The 23,564-nt window shown below is 45.8% G+C and overlaps 2 protein-coding genes across 5 annotated transcripts in view; one reads left to right on the forward strand and one right to left on the reverse strand.

Annotated features, from left to right (window-relative positions):
* Nucleotides 1-2,505: 2,505 nt before the first annotated feature.
* Nucleotides 2,506-6,549, forward strand: glrx (glutaredoxin (thioltransferase)). Its single transcript, XM_061215884.1, has 3 exons — nucleotides 2,506-2,911; nucleotides 4,703-4,822; nucleotides 5,958-6,549. Exons 1-2 carry the CDS (start codon nucleotides 2,705-2,707, stop codon nucleotides 4,814-4,816), a joined length of 321 nt encoding a protein of 106 aa, XP_061071868.1. The 5' UTR covers nucleotides 2,506-2,704; the 3' UTR covers nucleotides 4,817-4,822; nucleotides 5,958-6,549.
* Nucleotides 5,238-23,564, reverse strand: part of rhobtb3 (Rho related BTB domain containing 3) — a 21,798-nt gene continuing 3,471 nt past the window's right edge. For all 4 annotated transcript variants that reach the window (XM_061215880.1, XM_061215882.1, XM_061215881.1 and 1 more), the window contains exons 5-12: nucleotides 18,895-19,052; nucleotides 14,131-14,239; nucleotides 13,210-13,590; nucleotides 9,723-9,832; nucleotides 9,039-9,144; nucleotides 8,501-8,674; nucleotides 7,869-8,035; nucleotides 5,238-6,911 (exon numbers count right to left, since the gene is read on the reverse strand). In XM_061215880.1, the coding sequence (XP_061071864.1) occupies nucleotides 6,804-6,911; nucleotides 7,869-8,035; nucleotides 8,501-8,674; nucleotides 9,039-9,144; nucleotides 9,723-9,832; nucleotides 13,210-13,590; nucleotides 14,131-14,239; nucleotides 18,895-19,052 (1,313 nt within the window). In that variant the 3' untranslated portion in view covers nucleotides 5,238-6,803. The remainder of the gene's footprint in view (nucleotides 6,912-7,868; nucleotides 8,036-8,500; nucleotides 8,675-9,038; nucleotides 9,145-9,722; nucleotides 9,833-13,209; nucleotides 13,591-14,130; nucleotides 14,240-18,894; nucleotides 19,053-23,564) is intronic.

The raw sequence follows: 23,564 nt of genomic DNA on the forward strand, positions 1-23,564 counted from the left end.
CTTACTCTGTAACTCGCTCTGGATAAATGAATGCTCTGCTGAACAAATGCAATGTAATCTAACTGGTGACAGAATGTATCAATCTATATCAATGGAATAGATTAAATTTGGGGAGCTTTCAAGGCCAGAAACTGCGGATGTTTCAGTTCAGCAACTGTAGAGAGTTTTTTTCATTTTCTTTTTACTTAAAGAGAGCTGGAACACATGGTGATTTAAGTTGCGCCGCATTTCTTGATTAGTACAACAGAAGGCCTATCATTGATATATTTTTTGCCAATGTGACTAGAGCTGTGTGTTTCCTCGATAAAGCCTGCTCCGGACCTGAAGAAGGCATTGTGGGTTTGTCTCGTCTCAGTCCAGGGTCCTGTTTCATGAAGCAGGATTACCGAGTTGGAATCTGGAACATAGACTGACGTAAAAGAACCGATTCTCTCTTTGTACTGATAATGCAAACAAACGAATCTTATCGTTGGTAACTGTATGCCTTTAGTCTGTTTGTTACTACAAGGTTCCCTTATTGATCAGCAATTGTGTTCATTGAGTAGGTTTTATTGTAATTGTTCAAATGGCATGAACCAACACTTACATGATGACCTAAGACTGTTAGTTCATCATGCAGGTGTTGGCTCAAATTTTCCAGAGCTTTTTTTTTTTATTATTATTTTTTCAAAGGTCAACTTCAAAGTTTCAGAGGTCCTTTGCAAGAGACCATGCAGCTCAGAAGAAGGTGGTTTTGAAACAATTGAATCAGGCTGTGGATCCTGTACACTGTGAGGTTCCAACAGTGCTGCGTTTTCTTCAGCACCTTTCGCACTTATGTGTAGATTGTATAGATATTGTTGTTTTTTATTGGCTGTTGTATTGTTGTACTCAGGGTATTCTAGCTGCCAACTGTGGTATGCTAGTTTGGAAGTTGATTGTACTCTTCAAGGGTTCTGATTATCTGTATGTTTACACTAGGACTCGGAACTGTACTGTCCTCTCAGGTCCTCTTCGCACTTGTACTTGTGCTTGATCTGCTCTGGATAAGAATGTCTGATAAATGCCATGTAATGTAGCGTAATGTAACCTCCTTGATGAAGGCAAGTCAGCATCGGCATGAGAGTCTACGTAGCTGCTGTTGCTGCGCAGCATGTTTCCATTAAAGATCACTCGCCTGGAGCGCACAGCCTCATTAGTCACTTTCTAAAAGGGGCAAGAAGGCTCTGCCCCTCCACACTCTCCCGCAGCCCTCCATAGGGTTCACCCTTATTGCTTGAGGGTCTCTGCTCACCTCCATATGAGCCCTTGAGTGGGGCTTAAGTGGCAGTCATTGAACAGTGCATTTCTCCTGGCTATTACAACAACTAAGAGAGTGAGTGAAATCCATGCTCTCTCAATGAGCCCAATGTGCCTCAGACAGAGCCCAGGCAGGTCTAGTGTCACCCCGTGGCCTGACTCAGCATTATGCCACAGGGTAAAAAGGTTGGGAAATGCTGGCTTGGCAAATGCAGGGTTAATCGTAGAGAAACCCCATAGTGACAAACCGGCCGGTTTGTTTGTTTATCGGCCCGATTAAGAGGCCGGTTTGAGGTCCCCGCGTGCTCGAGACGCACCCCCCCGTGTTTGTTCCTCACACTGCCGCAGCACCCCCTGGATGCAGCGATGAGCTGAGCCGTGTTTCCTGGGCAAAGACAGGGACAGAGCGCCCACAGAGACGCAGCTGCACTACAGCTGGATTTCACCAGAATGTCCAGTTTTCACATTATTTGTTTGTACAGGACCAGTTTGTGGAGTAGTAGACGTGAGAACATTTATTTTAGTTTCTAATTAATGGGCCTTTCCCTTGAATCTTTTACAGTCTCACCACACAGGAGTCTTGCTTCCTGTTCCTGGGTTTCAACAGGCAGTTCTTGAAGTTATTGTAGGGTGCCCCTAGCCAGTCTTCATATGCAATGACTACTACATTTGTAAAACAAAAAAAATATATAGAAACATTTTTTTAAATGATAACCATTTTAAACTTATGAGGGGGTCCCCCTTGATGCCTTTGAGCCTGAGTGGGGGCCCCTGGATCAGAATAGTTTGAAAACCCCTGTTCTAGTTCCCCCAGGTGTATATAACATTTATCTATGCAGTTCCCTGTCGGTTTTTCCTGTGCATAATTATCTAAAACAAAGGTCTGTCGCAGACAACTCACTTGTGTCTTACACTTGTGGAGGATCACACACACACACACACACACACACACACACACACACACATGCATGCACACTCACACGCACAAATGAGCCCTAACTGATGAAAAGCCTGCAATGTATGCTGTGCTATAGACATATCATGTTTAAAGTTTTCAATGTAATAGTTGGACGTGGCTTTATTATATAAGGTCTGTGTTTGGGTTTAACATTCACACATAAATTAAGTAGGCCCAGAGCCTGATTAGTTTTTAAATTAGCCCCAGTTTTAAATGTTGGTTTAGCCCCGCCTCTACATACATGACGGGAAAGAGGACCAATAAACGAACCGACCATAGAATAGCGGTTCTGACCCCCTTTCTGTTTGTCTTGGGTGTTACTCGTGCGCAAATATAGTCGTTTGCTTTGTGCATGTCTCTAGGATTCTTGCATTAATTCGTAGTAAAGCAGCTATTCGGATTTTCTTTTATACCAATTTACTGCACTGTTACAATCGGCTAATTTACAGCAAACTAATTATAATAATAATGGCGCAGGAGTTCGTCGAGACAAAATTAAAAGGAGACAAAGTCGTTTTGTTTTTGAAACCGTCGTGCCCGTATTGCGTGATGGCAAAAGAGGTTCTGGCCAAGTATACATTCAAAGCTGGACACCTGGACTTCATCGACATAAGTGGAAGGAACGATATGAGCAAAATCCAAGACTACTTCCTCGAGATAACCGGGGCTCGGACTGTGAGTAGCCTATGCTAAAAATATGGTTTCGTAATGCTAGAAACGCTACCTTAAAAACCGGGGGAGCGTACGTTCGGAAAACCTTCGGAAAATCACTACCAAAACGGCTTGCTACATTACGCTACGTAATTGTATTACAGTATTTTTTTTGCGCTGTGCAAAAAATACGATCTGTAATTCATTACTCTTGGGCTGCTGTTATGTAGCCGAGTGTTGTCTTGGAGATTGATCTCCAAAAGGGCTATAAGGGGGTTTATTGTCTTATTGTGTAAACGATGCTACATTTACGCGCCTTCTATTTCTGCCTACTGTGTTGTGATAAAACGGTTGGTTCAAAGGGAGAGATTTATGAAAATAAATTTCACGTGGCGGTGTGCCTATAGGCTACACCTGGTGACCAAATCGCAAAGTTAACCCCTGAATGTTAGGTCTTAAGTACTGATGGTATACCGACAAGAAATCGAATTAATAAAATGAACCCTTTGATCAACTTTAATTGACAATTTGACTGATTTCATTATAAGCAGCGGTGGCAGCAACCGTAGGATTATAAATAAATTATGACATAATTTGACTGCGATGCTTGCCTGCTGGCAATTTATTAATGTTTCCCGGTAGTAATATTCCGTCGTAATGATTCAGCAGAGAGGAGCCCAGTGTGACACTACTGCAGCATTATTGTAAATATTAATGCAAGGGAACTAATGGCATATTGTACAGTGGAACATGATTTAAAGGAACACTGTCATGGTTTTTTCAGTTGAGTTTATTTGGATTAGATGCAAAAATGATGTGTGTAGGCATTTTTAAAATCGGCGTCAGTGTAGCCGTCTCCTAAATATGGGGCAAAACTTCTCAAACAGGTGCAGTGACGTCACTGGACGTGTTTGGCTTGAATCTCCAGCCTGCGTTTCCTAGAAGGCAATGGGCCTCAAATTCCACCCTTGAACGCAGAGACTGGTTTATGGACGGCCACCCATCCAGGCGATCACATGACACTCCCAGAAATAGGGTAATGTTAGTATACAAATATCACTGAACCTACTACCTCGCATTCATTCCAATGTAGTGAATTGATTTTAATGAGAAATGTAGTAGTTCTGCTGTTTTTTTTTCTTATTTAACTCCACACAAACTATAAAGTAGCCGGCTATTCATGTCGGCTATCTCATTGCAGTCTGTAATTTAGCTAGCTAGCTAAATTAACTGGTTACAACTGAACCAGAGCATCGTTGCTTAATTTAATGAGTGAAAACATCATAGCTGTCGACATCATATGTAAAATGAGCTAGCAGAACAGTCGGCGGTCAGATGTCTTGATGATGGCGATGGCTGCAATGGAGCCGGGAGATTGCTGACATTGATGGCTGCATCCTGATCGCTCAGGCTAGCCAAGGTAGGGTGATATCTGTATGCTAACATTACGGTATTGTCATTAAAGTGTCATGTGATCGCCTGGATGGGTGGCCGTCCAGAAACCAGTCTCTGCGTTAAAGGGTGGGCAGTGAAGCCAAACACGTCCAGTGACGTTTGTTTTGAAAAGTTTTGCCCCATATTTAGGAAACGGCTACACGCATAACTTAAGTATTGAAACCAAATAAACGCAACTAAAAAAAACGTGACAGTGCTGGCAAAATGCCTAATTAATGACTGGGTTTAATTTTGACAATGCTGCCAAAAGTAATTGGATCAAATATTGAGTATTTTACATCTACTCATTCATTCTACATCTACTCATTCACATTCTACTCATTTATTTAGTTTGCATAAGGCTATTGTGTGTGTGTGTAGGTGCCACGGGTATTCATTGGAGAGGAGTGTATTGGTGGGGGCAGTGACGTAGCTGAACTGGAGAAAGCCGGGAAGTTGGAGAACATGCTGACGTCCATTGGCGCTCTGCAATGAATTCAGGTACACACTCACTCTTTCGTGTGCACACAAACACACACTTACACTTGCAAAACTCAGGTGAGCTGTTGCTTAGAAATCTGATATCTAAGCAACAAACATACCACAAAGGTACAAGGCATACTGACAAAGCCAAAGCTTGGATTTCAACTGAAAAGTACTGGACAACCTGGATCAATCTCCCTTGATTTTTCTGTATAACTTTTCAAGTAAATTCAGATCTCTTTGCTTAAACTTTGAGAGAATCCAGATATTTATGCTTAAGCTTTGAGAGAATGCAGATATCTTTGCCTGAAGTGTGACAGGATGCAGATATCCTGGCTTTAAGTGTGATGGAATGCAGGGCTCTCTGCTTCAGGTTTGTGTGGGGCAGGCAAGGATATCTGCATTCTCTCAGAGTAAGGGCAAGTCAGACACATTTGCATGTTAAAAAAACACAAAAAAACAGTCTTTATTGATGCAGGCAGACACCAGTGGAACTGTACAAGGCTACGAATGGGGCAGCGATGCTTTCGTTCATCACCCCTGACCTGGCTACACACCTGCGGTACAAACCACACGCCCGTCTTTCCCCAGCAGCTCCAATCCCAAAGTCTCCATTCATTTGTTAGGAACAAAAATAGGCAACAATGTTATAAAAATAGTTGCATGGTCTTTAAATAATAAATCTATGATATGTTCATAAACATCGGGTTTCTATTTTTATCTTTAATGGAGTTAACATTATTTAGGACACTTGTTTTGCTAGTACTGTTTTTGATCATTGAATGCGTTCCCAGCGAGTCCAGTGTGTTGGTCTTGCAGAGCCACAAGTCCATCTCCCTGCTGATTACCTTTCAGTTTAAGTTACCTTGAGTTTTTGGGTTTATGGGTGTAGTCCTCCGCAGGCCCTGTGGTAAGTCCCAACACACATGTGCTCGTGCGTAAGACCGGGTTCTTGGTTCATCGCCATAGGAACCGCATTCACGTTGTGGTCAGTTTTGGCACAAACCAAATTCCCGGTGCGCCCTGCAGACCACGCCATTCCAGAGGAGCTTCCCGCCTGGTCTCCTCCCCCTGGTGTTCCCTCTCCTCCTCCAGTGGCGTACGTCTGATCCTCTCCTCCCCTCTCCCCCCCCCTCCCCCCTTCCTGCTGCAGGACGGGGTCGGGAGGGTCACATGACGAGGCAGCGAGATTTGCGCAGTTGCCGTCTCCGCTGCTGGTACTCGCTGAGCTCCTGCAGGTATCCCCGGGACGGCCACCGGACCCTCTCCACCTGCTCCCTCTCCTCGTCTGAAACACAACCCCGCCACGCCCAATAACGGAGACGCTGTCACCATGACGACCGCGGAAACGCGCCACCCCTCAACAACATCCCGGACCTCCAGGATCCTCAGTCCTGTCCAACTTCTCAATCCACAACATAATGGTTTACAATGGAGGCATTAGCTAGTTATGGTGGAGAGACCATTTTTTGGGGAATTTATCATCGACAACCTCACAAGAAATGATAGAAACCAAAAAGGAAAAGAGCTCACATAGTTTTCGGTCTTTGTAGGCAGCTTACGAGCAGTGTTTGCTAGATGTGGGTTCTGTAGAATTTAGGAATGTTGCAACAAAACTCGTTGTACTTTAGCCCTTTGTAAAAAGGGGGTAAACAAGCCCGTCCAATATAAATGTCCTGGAAACCTGTTGTTCATGATGGAATTAGATGTACAATTTAGAGTCCAATAAATATATTTGAAATCAATGCAGTGTGAATGGGTGAGTTTCAGGGGGGTGAGGGTTTGTCTTGGACACACATGGAACAATGTGCCGATAGGCAGGTGGTTTTTCCAGATAAATCTGCAGTGCTATCCCTGGTCGATTCGGCCAAGTATTACATTAAGATCAGCATTTATCAGCATTTGACTATTTCTTGCGTGGCATCCCATACTGAGGTGCCATGAGTGTGCTGTGCTACCCCTGACATCCGTGCAGGGCCCAGAGGGACTGTAGGGGGCGTCACCTCTCACCTGACAGCTCCAGGAAGTCTGGCTTGTGGCTGAAGATCAGGTAGTTATTGGCGATGAAATGCAGGAGCCACACGTAGAGCTGGTCTGCATTGTGGCACTGGTGCCCGGGAGAGACCAAAAACAAAGTGGGGGGTATTCATTATTTTACATTTTCATTTATCTGACAAAATCACTTTGGATAAAAGTGATTTACATATTACACAAAACCTTTTTCAAGGTTTTAACCTACCTGCAACCGTAACCAGTAACCAGTCCAGCGGCCTAACCACTACACTATTAGTTGCCCATTATTCATGTGTGATGTTCAGTAGCGGTCAGTAGTGTGTTCCTTGTCAAACTGGAGTCAAACGCTTATCTGAAGTACTTTACTGTGTGGATGCTTGTAAATGAGAAAACACTCCCTCTGGAGTGAATTGAGCTAATTCCCTGAATTTTTAATGACTGCAAGCAAAAACAGAACCAAAAACCTTCTTTGTGTGAAAGAAGGACTTTGATCCAAATGTTGATGAAAACTCAATGCTCCTTTTGAAATTGTAATTGCATATTTACATTACATTATTGGCATTTGGCAGACGCTCTTATCCAGAGTGACGTACAGTTGATTAGACTAAGCAGGAGAAAATCCTCCCCTGGAACAATTCAGGGTTAAGGGCCTTGCTCAAGGGCCCAATGGCAGTGCGGATCTTAAACCACCGACCTTACCTTAACCACTACGCTACAGGCCGCCCCTTTGTCGTATCTTTCTGACCCCGGTCTCCCTCTCTCTATCTCTCTCCCTCTCTCTCTCTCACCCCCCCTCCCTCTCTCTCACGCCCTCTCTCTCTATCTCTCTCTCTCCCACTCCTCGTTCTCATCGCCCCATTCCCTCTCCCATTTCCTTTCATGGTAAATGTAATTTCCTCAGCAGTCACGCACACGCAGCACAAGTGATGAATTGGCCTCCTCCCGACAACAACCGGAGCAGAACCCGCCAGTAATTCAGCAGTAACGCGATCAGTATTTCCCACATTCCCCCCGTTCTCTCGACCTCACTTCCCGTTTTCCTGCCGCTCACCTTGGCTCGACGCAGCAGACGGACGACGCTGATCCCCGTGGAGGCCAGCTCTCGGCTGGGCATGCTCTGCAGGTACGCGCAGACGCACACCTCGCACAGGTGCTGCAGACGCTTCACCTGGTACATCTCTGCGCAGACCAGCACCGCCATGGCCTGCAGCACGCTGGCTGCAGAGGGGAGAACGGAGGGCAAAACGCCGCCATTTTGTTTCGCCCGCGGAGCCGCTGTGGCAGACGTTTCCAAGCCCATCTGCACCCGCCAGACGGGTCAAATACGGAGCGGTTTCGGATTCAAATACATTTCCACGGGCCACCGAGCTTGTCTGGTTTACTGGAACTTATGAAATACTCTCAAAAAGTGCAAACCCTGCTTTCTGGCCTTTTCGTAGACTCAAATTGCAGGCAAGCTTAACCGAGCACAGAAAAGTATTTGAATCCAAAAGACAATTTGTCTGTGCCCATATCCCACTTAAACAACAGTCTGAATTGAAATGGCATCTACCCCAACTGTGGCCCGAACACATTTTTGATGACCGCCCCCCATAGCATCAGCTCTAATGCAGACTCAGTCGCTCTCTAGTACCAGGGCTGGAGACCAGTCCTGTAACAGTTATTTGCTGGCAGTTTCCGCACCTGGACAGCAGGTGTCAGTGTAGAGGTACTCCAGGAAGGACAGGAAGGTGTCGGAGGAGACGCCGTGGATGGGCACCACGCGACTCCTGGCCTCGGCGTACTTCCCACTGAACATGGCGGCCATGACATCACAGCGCGCTACCAGCACGGCCCTATGAGCAGGCAGCACGCTCCCTGTAACCAATCAGATTCACACGCCTTCAGGAAACATTGCCAAAGTCCCAAGCAACTACGTCACATATGAACAGAAAATGTGTGGTTCCTGTAATTTGTTGGTTACCAAGAATGGTCTACCTCAATGAAGTGGGGGGCGAATCAATGCAGAAATAAGTTAACTGCTCCACAAACAAAAGAATACTAACAAACTTGGTTATGTTAGCACAATAATAACTAAAATATGTTATTTAACGTATACATAATATATCAATAGCCAACCATGATCTTCTGAAGGAGGATTGTTTTGATGGAGCACAGTATTAACTTCATGGCTACAACTAACAACTACAACTAGATAACAGACTGTATATTATAGACTTGCCTTGTACCATGAAAATGACATCCGAACACAGGGGGGAGTTGAAGAGGTTTCCCAGGTAACGGGAGGACTGCTGGGATTGGTGGCTGTTGAGGGTGTCCCTGGAGCCCTGAGCAGACAGGAAGTACATATGAGGGGGCTCCACCCAAATTCCAAGGGGTTTTGGCTTTGGTTGAGAACTGAGAAAGTTGAGAAAATCTAGTAGGGTTTTAATAGGGGCTCAAAACAATAGTATAGCAGTGATTTTGAGTGGTTGATAAGGTATAAGGTGGAGGATTTTACAGTAGTTATGCTTGGGACTGAACGGGTTAAAGGTGCAGATTCTTCCCTTTCCCCTATACGTTCCACACACTGCGTTTCATGGCCCTGTTAGCAGTGTGCAGTTGTGTGCAGTATATGATGCAGGAAAGAGTTCCCTGTCATTTTAAGATTTACACACACAAGAAACCCATATGGGAAAAGTCCTGCAAGAGGGGTGTGTGTGTCTGTGTGTGTGTGTGTGTGTGTGTGTGTGTGTGTGTGAGAGATGGAGGCATCTCAGCATGTTGTTTTTTGTACCACTAGGTGGAGACATGAAACAGAGCCCTCATTACACATTAAGTAATGTGTGTGTGTGTGTGTGTGTGTGTGCACGTGTGTGTGTGGGTCACCATCTTACCGCACACGCACGGGTGGACTGAAACGCACCTTCTCCTTGGTGAGAAACGACCGCACTCTCTCCAGCAGTTCGCCGACCGCCAGCGAACTCTTCAGCTTCTCCCCCGCTGCGTCCTGGAGCTGCTTCCACTCCGACGCGCCTGGTGCCAGAAACAGAGACACCAGCCTCTTAGGCTACTGAGCGTGCCCAGAACCCAGGCCCACACACACAGAGACACAAGCCTCTTAGGCTACTGAGCGTGCCCAGAACCCTGGCCGAGAAACACAATGGGAAATCCTGCCATCCTTCCGCTTTCTCATTACATTACATGGAATTACATTACAGTCGTTTGGCAGACGCTCTTATCCAGAGCAACTACAATATGTGACATGAACGCAGTATGAGCATGCTCAGACCCAGGTCCCTGGCAAACACTAGCACAGACCTCTAAGTCAACCCTACTGAGCATGCTCAGAAGCAAGCCCACGAACGGACACCTCTCAATCTACTGAGCGCGCTCAGATCCCGGTATCACAAACACACCTTCCTCTTTGAGCCATCTCCGCAGCGCGCTCAGACCGAGCCACGCAACGCAGCCGCGGATAGGGGCTGCAGCTCACATCTGCACAGGGAGCAGTACATTAGCCTGCGGACAGAGCTGTTAATCAGCAAGGCCCTACGCGGGAAAGCACTCACTCTAATTACGCGCGTAATCACTGGGGGCCTGGTCAGGGTGCCTGGGGGGGGCAGCACAAGGCCATTCTCTGTTTAAAAGAGGTGGCAACAAGGCCTTCCCGTATAAGTTTCTGCTTTTCATGCCAGCTTCTGGCCTTAATTACCTAATTAGTCCTAACATTTACGCCGCCTGACATTTTAGCTACAGTACGTTTCTCGATAAGCGCAAGCATGAATGACAGCCAAAGACTGTTCTTGTGTCCCCATACAAAACGTGTTACTGTGTGAAGCACGGCTGGTGTATACAGCCCATTAGCTAATTTAGCCAGGGTATTTTGTGCAAAGAAAAACCTGCATACACACGGCCCTCCAGGACCAGAACTACCCCCCCCCCCTTCTCTAAACTGATGGAGGACACCACAGCAATGGGACCTGTCTGAATAACTGGGCGTTCTGGTACAAAAACAATCTGATAGCAAAGGGAAAAAAGGCAGGATTGAATTGGGTTTTCAACACAGATGCTACATCCTCAGGATTCTCCTGTCCGATTGTCAAGGCTGTGTAGGCCAGGTGGGAGAAGCTCCTGATTTATTCATTTTTTTAGTTGTTGTTTTTTTACTTTCAGGTGTCTTAATTTGGATGCTTAAAGCCGGATTATGACGATATCACTACACCCATGTCCGGATAAGTTCACACCCAACACCCTTAAGGGAATCAGAAATATTTCCAGAGCATCAATGTAGAAGGTAGCCAAATGGGCTTCTACCGTACATAGTACCTCTTGACCAAGGTAGTCAACAGTCAACTTAGAATGAGTAAATTATTTTAATTTTGTGTTCTGGTTCCATTTTTTCCACTGGAATTGCTCCTAAATGCACAAAAAACTACTTCTAATACTACACTACAATACGATTAAAAAACCTTTTTTAACTCCTGCACTTATCCGCACGGCAATCGATTCAAGGCTGCATCTCTCGCTGTATTACTGTAGTGTTACCTTTTTGTCATTACAGACTCGTAATCTTCCTAAAACTCCATAATGAGCTCCAGCTCTCCTGCTGTAAAGACACGGCATGTTATTTAGCCATGTTACTATTTACGATTTACTCAGATCAAACGTTTCAATCCATATTCACTTAATCTAACCACCTAAAGCTCAACCCAGGTAAGACTGAAATGATATTCGTCCCTGCTAACACCTCTCCCCATCTGGATCTCTCCATTTCCCTCAGGGATACCACACTTATGCCATCACCCAGTGCAAGGAACCTCTGCGTGGTGATGGACAGCAGACTGTCCCTCTCCAAGAACATTACGACGGTGCCCCGGTCATGCAGGTTCTTCCTATACAACATACGGAGAATCCGCCCCTTTCTCACCCCCTACTCGACCCAGCTCCTGGTCCAAGCGATGGTTCTGTCCCGCCTGGACTACTGCAATTCCCTCTTGGCTGGCCTCCCAGCGTCCGCCATCAGACCCCTCCAACTTATCCAGAATGCAGCAGCTCATCTGGTCTTCAACCTTCCCAAATACTCACACGTCACCCCCCTGCTTACTTCCCTCCACTGGCTGCCTGTCATGGCTTGCATCAAATTCAAAACATTGATGCTAGCCTTCCAATCAGTTAAGGGGTCTTTCCCAGCTTACCTACAAAAAATCATCAGACCCTACACCCCTGCCAGACCTCTTCGTTCAGCCTCCACAGGCCACTTGGCACCTCCCCCTCTCCGAACCTCCACCTCACGCTCACCACTACTGTCTGTTCTGGCTCCACGGTGGTGGAACGAACTCCCCATTGAGGTCAGAACTGTAGAATCTCTTCCAATCTTCAAGCGCAAACTAAAGATTCACCTCTTCAAGCAGCACCTCTCCCCATTCCTCCCTACCTCCCTGTGAACCTTAATTGTTGTCTTTCTGTGATTTACTTTTTGTGTATCGGTATTTTTAGTTGGCTAGGTAAGCAGTGCTTGGCTAGTTAAGTTTGGTCACTTTTGCTTTGTTGTTTGTTTATTTGTTTGTTTAAAAAAAAAATCAAATAGGCCCTGGTCCTTATCTTTGTTGTACAGGTAGCAGTTGAAATTGTACTTCCCTCTAGAGTCTTTCAGCGCACTTATCCCTGGTTATGGGTATGCACTTTGTTGTACGTCGCTCTGGATAAGAGCGTCTGCCAAATCCCATTAATGTAATGTAATGTAATGTAATCTGGTTGTTTAAAAAGTCTGTGAACACGCACATAACTTCATTTCCCAACCTGCCTTGAATTAGCTTCGGCTCTTGAGTGGCAAACTAGCTTTGTGACTAATTGCAGTGGCAAATTAAATTTTAGTAAGTCCAGATTTTCTTAGCGAGCTTCATGAAATACCTGTTTAGAAAAAGATTTAGCCCTATTTGGCCTCCTGCTCTTGGACCCTGATTATCCAAGATGCTTCTACCCTCTGGCTTCTAACCCGGCCAGTTGTACCTGGACTTTCACAAACATATATTCTCTGGCAGGCCGCCCGCGATTCTCTGTCTACTCATGCTGAGGTGCTAGGTTAGATAACACAGGAGTGATAAGGCTGTTTCGTGTTTTTTTTAACCATGTCTCCTTTGTTGTGTGAAATGCTTTTACAGAGTGCAAAGCCAAGGCCAAGGGGTCAGCCATCACCTTGTATTTATTATTTATTAAGCTTCATTTATACAGGGAAAGTTGGCTGAGCACAGAAGCTCTTCTGCAGCAAACTCTTTTGTCAGTACCCCTCCCCCCAAGTATCCTAACCTGCATGTCTCTGTGTGGGGAGGGAGAGAATTGGGATGAGTCAGATAGACAGAGGAAGGTCAAATAAAAGAAGAAGCATTTGGCTGCAGTGTCAGTGGGCCTACCTCGGTAGAGGAACCTCAGCATGTCCCACAGACAGCGGCAGAGGAGGGGGTCCTTCACCACCAGCCGGGAGAGGCGTCCAGCGAGGTGCCCGTCGGGGCGGGGGGGGTCCTCGGCCGCCCCGTCCCAGGTGGAGAGCAGGCTCTGGGGGGCGTCCCGGCAGACGCAGCGGGAGACGGGGCGTTCGCGGGCCTGGCCCCCCAGGAGGAGCTGCCTGAAGTACGGGCTGACGGAGCACAGCACGGCTGCATGCGCCCAGCCCAGCTCCTTCCCAGAATCCCCAGCGTAGAAGGCCACGTCGGCGAACTGCACACCGCGCTCCAGCAGCCACTGCATGTCCTGGGAGAAACGAGACTCCTCCACCCTCACTGCCGGGAGCCGCGCTGGGGAGAGAGAGAGACCGGCGTGTGTGAGTGTGTGTGTGTGTGTGTGTGTGTGTGAGTGAGTGAGTGAGTGAGTGAGTGAGTGAGTGAGTGAGTGAGTGAGAGGGTGTGTGTGTGTGTGTGTGTGTGTGTGTGTGAGTGAGTGTATGAGAGGGTGTGTGTGTGTGTGTGTGAGTGTGTTTGTGTGTGTGAGTGAGTGTATGAGAGGGTGTGTGTGTGTGTGTGTGAGTGTGTGTGTGTGAGTGAGTGTATGAGAGGGTGTGTGAGTGAGTGAGTGAGTGAGTGAGTGAGTGAGTGTGTGTGTGTGTGTGTGTGTGTGTGTGTGTGTGTGTGTGTGTGTGTGTGTGTGTGTGTGTGTGTGTGTGTGTGTGTGTGTGTGTGTGTGTGTGTGTGTGTTTTCTCTGCTCGTGGCGGCACGGATGGTGCAGTGGTTAGCACTGCCGCCTCACATCAAGGAGGTCCTGGGTTTGAATCCCATTTTTGCATTTTTTATGCAAGTATGGGCACCAGCAGAGGCCTGTACGGGGGGTGTGGTCTCACCTGGTTGCTCCAGCTGAGGTGGGCGGAGCTCACTGGCCTTGTGGGTCCGCCTCTTGTCCGGCCTCTCTTTGGCCTTTTGCTTCAGACACTGAACCATGAAGTACTCCAGCTGCACACACGCACACACAAACAGCATCGTCTGATGACAAGAGCTCTCAATGACTCACTGGTCAAAACACTGTGGGTGGAGCTATAATGGGCTGCCAATCACTCACTGGTCAAAACTCTGTGGGTGGAGCTATACTGAGCGCTCAATCACTCACTGGTCAAAACACTGTGGGTGGAGCTATAATGGGCTGCCAATCACTCACTGGTCAAAACTCTGTGGGTGGAGCTATACTGAGCTCTCAATCACTCACTGGTCAAAACACTGTGGGTGGAGCTATAATGGGCTGCCAATCACTCACTGGTCAAAACACTGTGGGTGGAGTTATACTGAGCTCTCAATCACTCACTGGTCAAAACACTGTGGGTGGAGCTATAATGGGCTGCCAATCACTCACTGGTCAAAACACTGTGGGTGGTAGGACCAATAACAACCTTTAACCTAAAACACACCTTTATGATCAGGCTTAAAATCAGTTACAGCCTGGAGGGGTGGCATCCTAAGTCGTGTATATTTCTGGAGATAAGGTGAGGCGAGTGGTTATTTAGAAATCCATATCTGAACCCCCGCTCTGAGGTGGGGGCTGCAGCCCTGCTCCTCCCCTGGTTCATGCCCACACATCCTGGAGCTACAGATTCATCCCCCCAATCCTCTGAACTGCATGCTTTACAACCCTCCATGTGGACTTTCTACTTTGCCTGCTAGTTCAATACCTCAGACGTTACCATCTTAACCAATAGACCAATAAACCAATAGAGGCCCCTTCCTCCCGAGATTCTTTTTATTGCTGCTGTTTGAGGGTTCTTCTTCCCATAAGGGAGTTATTTACCTCATGTGCTATTTGGGGGCTTAGGGCTGATAATTCCACTTTACCATTTCTTCCTTACTGCTACTCTGTAAAGCAACTCGGCAAATAAAATTGAATTGAAATGAACCTGTCAATCACTCACCAATGGAAACATTGTACGTGGAGATATAATGAGCTGTAAATCACTCACCAACTCACCAATAAAAACATTGCAGAGATATGTCAGTCACTCACTTGTTTCGCCTAATCAAAACACTTTCCTCTCCACGGAAGACCGCGGAACAGAATGATTTACAGCTCATTCTCTGCACACAGTCTAATCCCTTCATTATCTTAGTTATCAAGCTTGTATGATTGTTAAACGTTTTGTAAAGTCTAATTTCTTTGTCGTTGTCAAATTTTACATGAATTGCACACAAATTGCCCCCTGGGGGCGGTAAAGATACAGACCTGCTGAAACGGAAATTGAAATCAGTGAGTCACCCATAACAATAGCATATGGTGGCCATGGTGATTGTCTTTCCAATGCGACTGATTTTGGTCACCCTTGTCACACACCAGGCAGACATGGCACACTGCACCGTAAATACAATAACACATTCACCTGGCAAGAGTTCTCATTCAGAGAGATTTATGAATGGAAGATGACAATATGACACATAACCACAAAATGTCACCATACTGAAAGTGCAAAGCCTCAGGAATATATGAATTCAGCTCCTACGCTCCCCCTGTCTGTGGAAGGAAAAGGACTCTGAGGAGATGCTGACTCATAATGGGGGTAAGACGGGTCACATGATTCCCTGTCACCTGGACTGTGGATATTATCAACTCAACAGGTAATTTAATCCTACATTCTTGTCCTATTGCTGTGTTTTAACCATAGCAGGTTGCCGTTGGTAACGGGATTCTGGCGCAGGACAGAATGCCCGTTGCCACAGTGCTGTCCCCAGCCAAGTCACATGACCTTTGGTGGAGTGCCAGACAATGCATCAAGATATAATGTGTCAGTTTCACCTGGAGGGAGAAATAACTTCCTATAACAGCGCTGACAGACTAATGAGCCCATAGAATCCATGCCTCTACGAGAATGAAAACTATCAAGTAAAATACTACTAATTATGAATTAGTCTCTACTACAACTGGTAATCTTGGCCTGTATTTACTGCTGTTACTATGGCAACTGTAGCCACACTGCAGATATGTGACCACTGACTTATTTTAAATACTTTTAATATGTAAATCCACATGCTGGTGAAATTTGAAAAGACTCCTTCAGATCCCTGAGAATGTTTCAGTGGAAAGTGTCACAAACCATTTCTATTAGAAAACATTTGTCCTCTTTTTCTCCCACACACGCACACACACACACACACACACACACACACACACTCATAAACACTTTTTCCTCAACTTCTTCATAGTCAATTCTTCATAACCATACGAACAGGTCTTAAAGTATATATTCCAAAAAATATATAAAATTGTAATACTTGAGTATTTTCCATAAAGTTTCTATTCATCCACTTCCTGAAAAACAAGTTTTTACGTCATTGTGTACCAGTGGCCGTGTATGTCAATTTAATGTCTGTCAATTTTCTGTTCCCCTCCAATCCATATCCTTTTCACACAATGGCATGCATTTCATGTCAGTCAAATCAACTCCCCGCCATATTCCCCCGAAAGATCCGTTCTCTGACCCAGTACTATGCATTCAGTAGGTCATCTGAAGGAATATTGCTGGATTCTAAAGGGTTAAAAGGATTTCTAACAACTGTCTCACCCAGGTGTGACATCTAAGCTCTATATTACCGATTACCCCTAATATCAATACAGTGCTTCTGGGACCTCCACTACAATCCAACTACAATTGAAAACATATTTTCATAAAACCAAGGTTGATATCAGTTATATCTGCTGCTTCATCACTGCGTTTGACACACACAAACACATTAAATATGTAATTGTCTAGAATTCAAATACTTTTCTTTTTTTAAAGATATTTTTTAGGCCTTTTTCAGCTTTATTGGACAGTATATAGTATAGAAAGACAGGAAGAATGGGAGCGAGAGAGAGGGGAAGACATGCGACAAATGTCGGACGTTCGGATTCGAACCGCCGACGTCGCGGCTCGCAATGAGCATGCGGTCAGTGCTCTACAGGCTGCACCACCGAGACACCCAAATTCAAATACTTTTCTATACTTTCCTGTGCTTGAATATACTGGAGCCAATGAAATACTCAACAAAAACTGCAAACCATGCCTTCTGGTCCTCTTTGTTGGCTCAATTGCACCAGATGAGATCAATCGAGCTCAGAAAAGTATTTGACCGCTAACAGATTACGCATTTGACCCCAGTCTGTTCTAGACCATGTACATGTACATTTCAATGCACTTCATAAGCACAGTTTAAAACCAGAAGAAGGGCCTTTCCGAAGGGCTGTGCAGTGTTAAAAGTGCACCCAGATTTGAGATATGTACTGGGAACCTCCAGACGACAGCTTCCACACAGATAAAATCAGACTTCATTTTAAGCAGGGGCTAATTGGCTCTTATACTGCAGAATTTATCTGCTGATTAGAAACGGAAGTACAGTGCCCAGCTCAGGGGTTCAGCAGTAATCCTTCATCTAGCACTCTGCTGCAAGAAGGGTCAGGAAGGTTTCTTTCCACTATGGAGCTGAGACTGAACAAGACAAGACAATCAACACCTATGGCCAGCATCGCAAGCAGGATCACTGTGCTAAGCCCCGGAACAGCTCTTTTTACTTCAGTCCATGTTCCAGATTTGAGAGGGTTCTGGGTTTTACTCGGTGCAGTTATCCAGCTAACTATGTAATCCTGCTTCATTAAACAAGGTCCTGACAATGTCAAACTCAGCTTCATAACTGGCCTTACACTATGCTGGTTAGAAATGATATACGAATATATTATGACAAAGTTCACCCACCAGCTAAGCAACTAGATATTCTGCTCAGTAGCTTTGTATCATTGTATTGCAGACTGTTGCAATCACATCGCTTTCAAAGCTACGGCTGCATTCATAGCAGTGAAGCAGTATGCCAAAATGCTTGACTGACATGTCCAATACCAAAAAATCTCACTTCGCTGTCATATTCAGCAAAGTTACAGCGTAGCTATCTTTAGCTTACTGTTGATGGAACGGACCTAAGCTAGCCACTGCTAGCACAGCACTGATGGATTTCAGTCTATTCCAGCCTGCCTGGAAGCACAGCAAAATTCTGTAACATAAGCATGCACATTCACAAACATATCACGTCATTGTGATGCTTATTTTTATTGATTTATTTTTTGGTATTTTTTGCTTCACATACTGTAGCTATCCAGCTGAAGTGAACAAAGACATAGATTGCCAATGCGTGACAGTAATGACTGAGCATGGTCTTTTATTTTCAAGGTGAAAATCCTGCATCATATTCCTCTAAGCTTCTAAAGTAGTGAGCGGGTCCAATCCTCTAGCAGACAGCGTAGCCTAAACAGATTCATCATCCTTCAGTCTAATTTAAACATCCCGTCACCACCTCTCGACCAATAAGGGCGCATTATAGCTGCAGTAGCTACATCAGCTATACGTGTACCATAAGCAGCTTCACTCTAAGCGGAATGAACGCAGACTAACGGCAGCTTCCTGTAATTAATAGCGTAATGTCGCAGCCTGCCAGGGGGAGCGGCAGTGTCAGAACCTGGCTCTGCTCGGGACGTTTCCATCAGCGGAAAGAAACAAGGGTTCTCCTCCGGCACTCTCTGATGCTAACAGGCTTATTACAGAGCGCGGCGCTCCAGCGAACGCCATCAATTCAGAGAATCAGCACGACGGACGGGACCTCACCACTCCACCGAAGTAACGCCCCACGAAGAAGTCGTTGAGGGAGGGCACCTCCAGGTAGGTGGCCCCCAGGTCCCGGGACAGCTGGAGACCCTCGCTGTGGGGTACAGAACTGCTCCAGTCCGAGGCACAGAGGGGGCAGGTGCAAGGGGGGCCTTCCTCTGTGGGGGAGGCAGGTGACAGGTTAGCGGATACGGCACGTGTTGAGCGCATGGAGAAAAGCCAGGTGCAGGGTCACAGTCGAATTTCATTTCAATTCAGTCCATTCCTGAATTCAGCATTCAGTGGAAAGTCCTTAAGTCACAGGATATTTATAGAATGGTGAATTGAATGTCAGTACATTTCAGGGACTGGCTCAGGCCCCAGCCTTAGACGGCTGAGGGGAGGGGGGGGGGGTGGATCTCTGCCAGCTAATGTGCCAGCTGGGGATGGAGAGACAGCCGGCCTGGTGTCACGGCAACAACAGAACCCCAGAGCCCATAGAACCACTAGAACGGACATGCACACACACAGCACACAAACACCACACATAGACACAAGCACATACAACACACACACCACACATAGACACACGCACATACAACACACATAAACACACACATACACACACACACAAACATGTTCATACTCAACACACACACACACACACAAACATGTGCATACTCAGCACACACACACACACCGTGGCTCCTCCTGAAAGGTAGGTGGAGAAGAGGCTTTAGTTCAAGTCCATGTACAAAAGGGCTTCTTACCGAGGCTAAACGCTAATAGCCTTCATAAAAGATGTCAGGCAGGGATAGTTTTATAGCCTATCATGCCGCCATTTTATGAGGTATAAATCCACCCTAATTGGAGCGAGTGCCAGTAGATATATCACTGCACTGAAAGGGCAGACAGGTCTTTCAGCCTGCGTCTTATCGGCTGAAAACAAGATGAACGCGCGCTCTGTGGGAATAAAAAAACGCCATACAGGAGACTTGGCATTCTTCAAAAACCAAGTCGTATCGCTACAGCTGGTGCGAAGATCTGCCTTCTGCTTCCTGCTGGCACGGGCCACCTCGGCCTGCCCGGTCCAACTGGCTCTGGCAGGATCCAGCCCGTTTCCCGTCGAACGCGTGCGCGCCGGCCACGTGATCTTCGGCCGCCCCGCCCCGCTCGCACTCCCTCTCTCCCTCGCCTCTCCCTGCTCGCCTGTGGTCAGGTTCGCACTCCCCAAGCTGAGTACACACATCATATCGTCAGCGTGAGATCGGAATGAGGCAATCCTATAGCTCTGGATCAATGCCCAGGGACTCAAAGTACCAAGATTATAGTTGTCCTACCCTGTGGAAGTTCTCACTGTACAGAAACAGTGGGGGGACAGGGGGGCTGAATAGTTTGGTGCTGTAGCTCCTCATTGGATGAGTCCGTATCAGGTCAGTCAGTATCATGTGACCATCAGACCTGGGTCAAATAAGTAATTGTGTCTTTTCCAGGAAGTAAAGAACCACACAGCTCCTCAGACTGCCCTGAATGACATTTAGCAGAAGCTTGCACCACCACTCACACACCTCCCATCCAGACCTAGGTCAAATACGTAATTGGTTTGGATTCAAATACTTTTGTGCACTCGATTGATCTTTGCTGGTGCGACTGAGCCAACCAAGAGGACCAGTACTGAGCTTGTCTGGTGTATTGGAACCTATAAAATAGTCTCAAAAAGTTTAAACCCCACCCCCAAGTTCTGGTCCTCTTGGTTGGTTCAATTGCACCAATCAGGCACAGGAAAGTATTTGCATCCAAAACCGCTACGTATTTGACCCAGGTCTGCTCCTCGTCCCTGAGAACGTCCCTGGACACGCCATCACTCCCACTTCAGCACAACAGAGAGCTTTTAAAAGGCAAGAGGTGGGACGCAACAGTGATACTTTTCATCTGTGAGTGGGAGTGACAGAGTCCTTGCACCAGAGGGCTGGTCCCTGAAGGCCAGGCCAGAGGCCACACTCTACGAGCCAGACGGGCACTTCCCACTGTCAGTCTGTAGCAAGGGTACTCAAATCTGGTCCCCAATGCCTGTAGTACTGCTGCTTTCATTCCTCTCCTCCAGTCAGGGACTGATTTCAGTCTCTGGCCAATCAGTGGCATGAATGGAATGAACTAACTATCAGTGAGAAAGGAAACCAGCAGGACCACAGGCTTTGTGGGCCATATTTGAGTATCCCTGGTCTGGACCCTAATATGGAGGCAGTAAGCAGCACAGGGGCCCCACAGTGTGTTTTAAAGCAACCGTCAACAAAGCATACCCCTACTGTACCTTTTTTTTCTCCTTTTTTGTCGAATCGAGCAAGGCAAACAAGACCTGACCCATGTCAAACTCCTAAGCTTCATAACTGGTCTTGCCCAGGGCTGGTTAAAAAGCAGGTATAATCAGTTTCACGGAAATCTTGCGCCAGTGTAGCACGGCATTCACACTGGATACAAGGTAATCTGAAGTCAGGGGCTCTTTACAAATTGCTAGATGAATAGAGTATAGTCTATATTTCATAACCAGACAAAGTCTTCTGTATATGTAAAATGGGGCTTCGCAACTTTGAATATTTCTGAACGGTACATCAAACAAATGTTTAATGAAAGAAATAAAGCACGGGGTCGAGGGGTCAGGTGTTTAGATAAACAGAGTTAATACTTAACAAGTCTGATGTTTCCTATTTTCAGAAAGGCCAGGGGCCATAACCGCTTTACAGAAGCCCCTGTTTACGTTTGTTTATTTCGCCCAGTGGACTTTGCCTGTGTGCTGTTGCTCCTCACCCAATAAAATCAGGCTTAATCTCAGGATAGAGAGCCGGGAGATAATTCAGAGAATCAGCGCAACGGAACATCGCAAAGTCACACCACACTGCATGCGGCCACCGGAGAGATGTAAGCAGGGAAGCCCCTCATTCAATTCAACCACAAAAATAACACTGTCAGGGGACGAGAAGAGATGTTTTTCCAGCATTGCTAATGAAAAAGACTAGCATGAAGAAATATCCCTGAGTGTCTCAAATCCAGCTCAGATCAAGAAACATCAAAAGCAGTAGAAAACCCACATGTTCTGCCAGGCAGACCAGGGTTAAGCTATTTAATAGAAATGATTTCAGTATTTCTAATTCAGAAATGTATACTCCAGTAATACTCCCATAGATCCTCAAAAACAATTCACAGTAGCACTTTACTTTACAGCCTGTTAATTACATAGTACTTACTGGGTAAATACACAGCAACTTGTAATTATTAGGTAACTACTTTGATTTCAGTGCAAAGTACTATGAAACAAAGTCAATAAGTACCATATGTAAGTACTATGTGAGTACATTTTACAGCCTGTTTCACAGTACTTAACAAAATAGTTAGCTAAAGTACCTGCTATTTACCCAGTACTGTAAAATAAAGTATTACCCAGTTAACCAAAGCATAAAATCATGTGAACAATTCTGCTCTGAACACTGGGGGAGAAAAAACATATTTATTTTATAAATAACTGGAAGGAATTTTACGGTTCAGTTAAAGGCATACTATGCAGGATCTGTTTCCTCACTTCACTCCTGTGTTTATATACAAAAAAACCTACGCACCCATTCTCAAACCCACCCGCCCACACCCCCAGAATGATTCTGGCAGTTGCAGACTACCGTGTCATAGCAAGCAGGCGCTAAGAAAATCACCGTCTAATACGATTCATGAAACATCTGCTTTAGTAGTCGCTTTCCACAGAAAACTATTTAACTGACATTACATGCGTTTGTATTTAGCTAACTGAACCAATTTAGCTGATTGAACCATTGAGCTGCTGTTAAGACCAGGGGATTTCAGTCTGCTCTCGTGTGTCTGGAAGGAAGCATTACACAATTCTGTAACATAAGCGTGCATACTCACAAACACATCAATTTATTGTCGCTTTTCTTTTTATCAGACATCATCTCAAGTTTTCTGAAAGTCTGGGAGTCTTTATGATTAAGGCATGAGCCTCCCTGCCCAGGAGAAGAATTAATTTCGTAGAATCACCCGAAAATATAAGCAGTAGTACTGTGCAGTGGGACCCAGCTATCATTGCCGGCCAGCTGACATACAAAACTGAATTTAGTTAGCTAAAATCCACTTCCTTAATGGTTAGCCACCAAGGCTAATCTCTCACAAACCCAGCTCACCGCTGTAGTACCCAAACCATACATGTCTCATGCTGCCCTCCAACTCCTCCTATTGGACCACAGAACGTATGAGTTCAGTGTATTAGACGCATGCTTTTGAGATACAGCACAGAAATAAAAAAGGCCCACACCCAGAAATGGCCCAAGCAGTTAGTTTAGAATAACAAATACAAGTAGACAAGAAAGCTATAAACACAGAAATAAGCACAGACACAGGTTGGCAGTGTATCATAGGAATGACTGCGCATGCATGTTTTATAATATTTTCAAGGTGAAAATCCTGCATAGTATGCCTTCAGAGCAGAGGTTCCCAAACCTGTTCCTGGAGATCTACCTTCCTGTAGGGCAGCACTACGTTTGCTTCAACCGTGTGCAACAACATCTGATTTCACTAATTAGCTTATCATGTGAACCAAGCAGGTAAAATAATTTGTGAAATCAGGCGTTGTAGCACATGGTAGGAGCGAATATCTGCAGACACTGTGGCCCTCAGGATGTGTAGTTTAG

This window comes from Conger conger, chromosome 12 (assembly GCF_963514075.1).
Source record: "Conger conger chromosome 12, fConCon1.1, whole genome shotgun sequence".
NCBI lineage: Eukaryota > Metazoa > Chordata > Actinopteri > Anguilliformes > Congridae > Conger > Conger conger.